The 4,532-nt window shown below is 54.6% G+C and overlaps 1 protein-coding gene across 1 annotated transcript; it reads right to left on the reverse strand.

Moving 5' to 3' along the window:
- Positions 1-795: 795 nt before the first annotated feature.
- HOXB3 (homeobox B3) lies at positions 796-3,076 on the reverse strand (the record flags this gene model as incomplete). Its single annotated transcript, XM_082297137.1, has 2 exons — positions 796-1,562; positions 2,653-3,076. The coding sequence occupies 2 exons, from the start codon at positions 3,074-3,076 to the stop codon at positions 796-798; spliced, it is 1,191 nt and encodes a 396-aa protein (XP_082153263.1).
- Between the last annotated feature and the right edge of the window lie 1,456 nt (positions 3,077-4,532).

Below are 4,532 nucleotides of genomic sequence, written 5' to 3' on the forward strand. Positions count from 1 at the left end.
CCCCAGCAGAGGCGGAGGAAGGGAAATATTCAGACCTGGCAACTCTTTCTTCCTCTCTTTGGAATTCTGGGGGGGCAGGAGGGGGGGAAAGGGGAATTTAGGCGTTCCCCAAACTGATTTCCCCAACCTTTTGTGGTTCTTAGACCTCTTTTATGCCGATTTGTTTCATTTTTTCGTGGTGTTATTTGGGAGAGGGGGAGCAGGGCCTGGAGGGACGAGCGTGGCTCCCGGGCCTTGGCGGGTGTGGATATTTGCAGTTCTTGACAGGGCCCGGTGGGAAGTTACCCGGTGGGAAAGTGGATTTATCCTTTTTCCGGTGGGTTTATCCTTTTTCCGGTGGAAAAGGACAACCCTTCCTCTGAAGGCTGGGAAGGAAAGCACAGGTGGGTCTGGAGAAGGAGTCGGAGGAGTTTCCTGGTGGGTCTCTTTGGGGTTTTGTGGATGCAGAGACCCCAAAACTTGGCTGGCAGACTTTTCTCCTTCTCAGCATCCAGGGATTATCGGTGACCATCCGGACGTGGCTTGGAAATGATGGATTCGGCCTCTTAAACCCTGCTGGATCCCCACAAAACCACCGCAAGCCCCTTGCAGAAGCATTTGTGTGGAAACCCAGGAGGTTTCTCCCTTCCGAAAACACCGAAAACGCTTGGATTTTGTGCTTAACAACCCCCAAAACCCCGAGCACAACAACCCCATCAAACCTCCCCCCACCAGCGAGGACGGAAAGAAACCAGCTCAACACAAAGGTCCCCGAAACCCACCCTGCCCTTCTCCCCATCCCAACAGCTTCCCCTCTCACAGGTGGGTGAGCTTGGGCGCCTCTTGGATTCTGCCCTGAGAAGTCGCGTGGTGCGACGAGAGCTCCGTGTACGTGGGGTGGCTCTCGCACGGTCCGTGGGGCTGGCCCGGGGCCACCCCGCCGTAGTCCATGCCGCCAGCCTGGTGGTGTGGCAGGTGGTTGAGGCCGTAAAGGGACGGGCCGGAGGCGGCCATAGAATCCACAAAGTTCCCTCCGACGTACGCGGGGCTGCCCTGCATGCTGGCCGTCCCGTAGGCCACCCCGTTGCCCTGCAGGACGTGTGGCTCGTACTCGGCCGGCCCGGTGGCCGCGGCGTATTTCTGCTGGCCGGGGCAGCCCTTCAGGGCCGGCTGGTAGCTCGTGGTGGCCACGGCGTAGGCGTTTTGGTGGGGTTTGCTGAAGGAAGGCGGCGACGGCGCCTCGTAGCCGCCGCTCATGGGGTGCAAGGCGTTGAGGAAGCCGGCCGAGGCCTGCATGGGCTGCGGGGGGCTGCCCGTGGGGGAAGGCCCTCCGGAGGAAGAGCCCATGCCTTTGGATTTCTGATCTTTTTTGTACTTCATCCTCCTGTTCTGGAACCAGATCTTGATCTGCCTCTCGCTGAGGTTCAGCAGGTTGGCCATCTCCACGCGCCGCGGCCGGCACAGGTAGCGGTTGAAGTGGAATTCCTTCTCCAGCTCCACCAGCTGAGCGCTGGTGTAGGCGGTGCGGGCCCTCTTGGAGGCCGAGGAGCCCGGGGGGCTTTTCTCGCCGCTGCTGCAGGTTTCTGCCGGCCCCGGAATGAAATAAAAGAGAATTACTTACATGCAGAAATTGAATGCATCGGTTCTTAATAAATCCTTGCAGCAGGCACCCGAGTCGGAGCCCCCCCTCCCCTCGCCCCTCCGCATTAGCCTGCACTCCATAATCGTGTCATTTATTAAGAGTTCTGTTCTCCAAAGCTGCCCCGGCTTTATGAAAATTTGATCATGTCATGTAGAAAAGGATTCCAGGGCCATTTATTGAGGAGTCGATTATTTCCAACAGATAATTTTAGAGAAAATAATGTTTGGCACGGGGGGCGGCGGCCGCTGCAGGGCCAATTAACGCCAGGGTCGGGAGGGGTTTGGTTTGCACACAGGTGCAACACCAATATTTGCCTCTGTCCCCACCTTTTGGAGAGATGAACACCATAAATGATATTCATGGGGGATGAAGCATGCACCACCAAGCTTACGTGAACGAATTTGTCGAAACTGTGATAAATCCCGACTGATTTTTTGGGGTTTGATCTGGTTAGACTGATGGGATGTGTGGAGAAGGTGGACGTGGTTGTGCCTCTGCCTTCTCTGAGCACGCAGACAGAGAGGTGGGAAGGGACCAAACAGAATTTTAGCAGTGCATGGAGCAGTTGGGAGCATTTTTTCCCATATTTTCGTCCCCCCAGCCAGACCTTGGCCGGCCCCAATGGCCTGGCTGCATTTCCCTGTGCTTGTGTTGAAAATAAACTGAGTGTGCCCAGCCAGGGCTGCGGGATGGGCAGTGCCCAGTGCCAGGATCCTCTCTGGAGTCCTGCAGGATCCTCTCCTTATCCCTTTACCCCCAAACAAAACCCCTCTGCCCAGTGACTCCACCACTTTTGAGGCTTCACATCAGCAGAGGCCAAGGAAGGGAAATATTCAGACCTGGCAACTCTTCCTTCCTCTCTTTGGAATTCTGGGGGGGAAAGGAGAATTTAGGCATCCCCAAACCTGATTTCCCCAACCCTTTGTGGCTCTTAGACCTCTTTTATCCCGATTCATTTCGAATTTTCGTGGTGTTACTTTTGGAGAGGGGGAGCAGGGCCTGGAGGGTGCCACCAAGGCCGGCCGAGATACCTGCGCTGGGCGAGCTGTTCTTCTGCTTGGAATTCTGCCTCGACTCCTTCATCCAGGGGAAGATCTGCTTGGAGAGGCTGGCGCTGGCGCTGAGGTTGGCTTTGCCGGGGGCACTTTTGCCACCTCCAGCCTGGCTATTGCTGCTGCCCCCGGCGCTGGTGGCCGCGGCGTTGGCGTTGGGCGAGCCCGGCGGCTCCGGGGGCAAACTGGGCCGCATGCAGCTCCCGTTGAGCTCTTTATTTTTCCCGTGTGGGGCTGTGTTGCCAAGAGACTGCAGGGAGCAGGCAGACCTCTGGAAGTCGTTCTCCATGTGGGAAGCGGCCTGGAAAGGCTGCTGGGGACCCTCGTAGCCGAAGCCATTGGCGCTGCCGTAGGAGTAACCCCCGAAGAGCGTGGAGCTGTCGTAGTACGTGGTCTTCTGCATCTCTGGGGCGCCCCACAAGGATTTTTTCGGCTACCAGGGTCTTGACACCCCTATGGCAGAACATTGGCACCCCAAGGCCACGTGACAGCCCCTCTCCAGCTGTCTGGTGGGAGCTGACCTGAAAGGTTAGGAGAAAACACACAATAATAGTACCCGGCCTAGGAATCCATCTTGGGGCCTGAAAGGCCCATGACATGAATAGGGTCCCGCAGAACAGGGGCAACAGATGCTGCCAGCAGATTTTACCCTGTGGAGGCTCCACGAATGGGGCAGGGTGAAAGCGTGGAGCTGATTTTGAGGAATTTGGGGGCGGCTGCGCCTTTCCCCCCCCCCCCCCGCTTTGCTCTGTCAGCGCACGTGGGGTCATCTGTGTACATCTATTTATTCTGTATTTATCCCTACGCACGTGAAAACACACCAATCCCCAAGAAATGCCCCTGTGGGTGTGTGTCATTCGCACATTCACACACCCAGGCCCAGATAAAACCCCGAATGATCACAAATATCGCAGTGCAGAACGCAGAATTGCTGGCCACAAACATAAAAGAAACGGAAGCCTCGTTATTCCTATTTAAATCAGCCCCCAAAAACCTTCCACCAGCAGAAATTCAAAGTTTCTTGTCAGGCCCGCGCCTGGTTTGTTTGGTTTCAAGCTGCAAACAGCGAATATCCGTGTTTTTTCTCCAGGTAACGCTCTCCTGGCACACTTGGCTTCCTTTGCTGTTTACACAGGAGCTCTCAGCGCCTCTGGAATTCAGGGCAAAGATTTCCAGGAGATTGGAGCAGGGGCACCGATTCAAGAATGTGCTTCCCTCGGCCTGCTCTGAGTCTCTCCCTGTCCCTCTCTGGCAGCACAGGTTGAATTTAGCGAACAAATCCCTTTTTTCCTGCACGGCTTTGTATTCCTCCTCCCGAACCCGGAGCTGCCACTGGGAAGATGCTGATTCCAAACCCGATGGATTTTAATTGCTGTTGTTATTTTTTTTCCCCCCTCTCGGGAAACAAACAGTTCACGAGGCCATTTGCTCCTCACTTTCCACCCCTAGGATTTTCCAGCGTTCCTCCCTCGCTCAATCCAAGCTCAGAAAGTCTAAAAAAGCCCAGTCCGAAGCTTAAAATCACAAAATGAAACCTTCCCTTTTTTCCTTTCTCTCTCCCTGACCTTTTTCTTATTTTTCTTCGTCTCTTTCTTTTGTCTTTTGCTTTCCTCCAAGCAGAAACTTTCCCCTCCATAAAGACGGAGTAGAAATACCCTGAAAAAAAGGTAAAACTACCCTCGGAAATGATCAGCGCACGGATTTTTAAAAGGCAGAGACTCCTCTCTGCAGCCCGGACTTCGCAAGGAGCCACCGAGCATTTTGTTTGGGGATGGATATCCATTGTATAATTCATTGTATCTCTTGTATATTCCATTTTATCTGGCCTCTTTCATTCTGCAAAACAAAACAAAACAAAC

The sequence above is a fragment of the Coloeus monedula genome (genome assembly GCF_965178545.1).
Source record: "Coloeus monedula genome assembly, chromosome: 26".
Taxonomy (NCBI): Eukaryota; Metazoa; Chordata; class Aves; order Passeriformes; family Corvidae; genus Coloeus; species Coloeus monedula.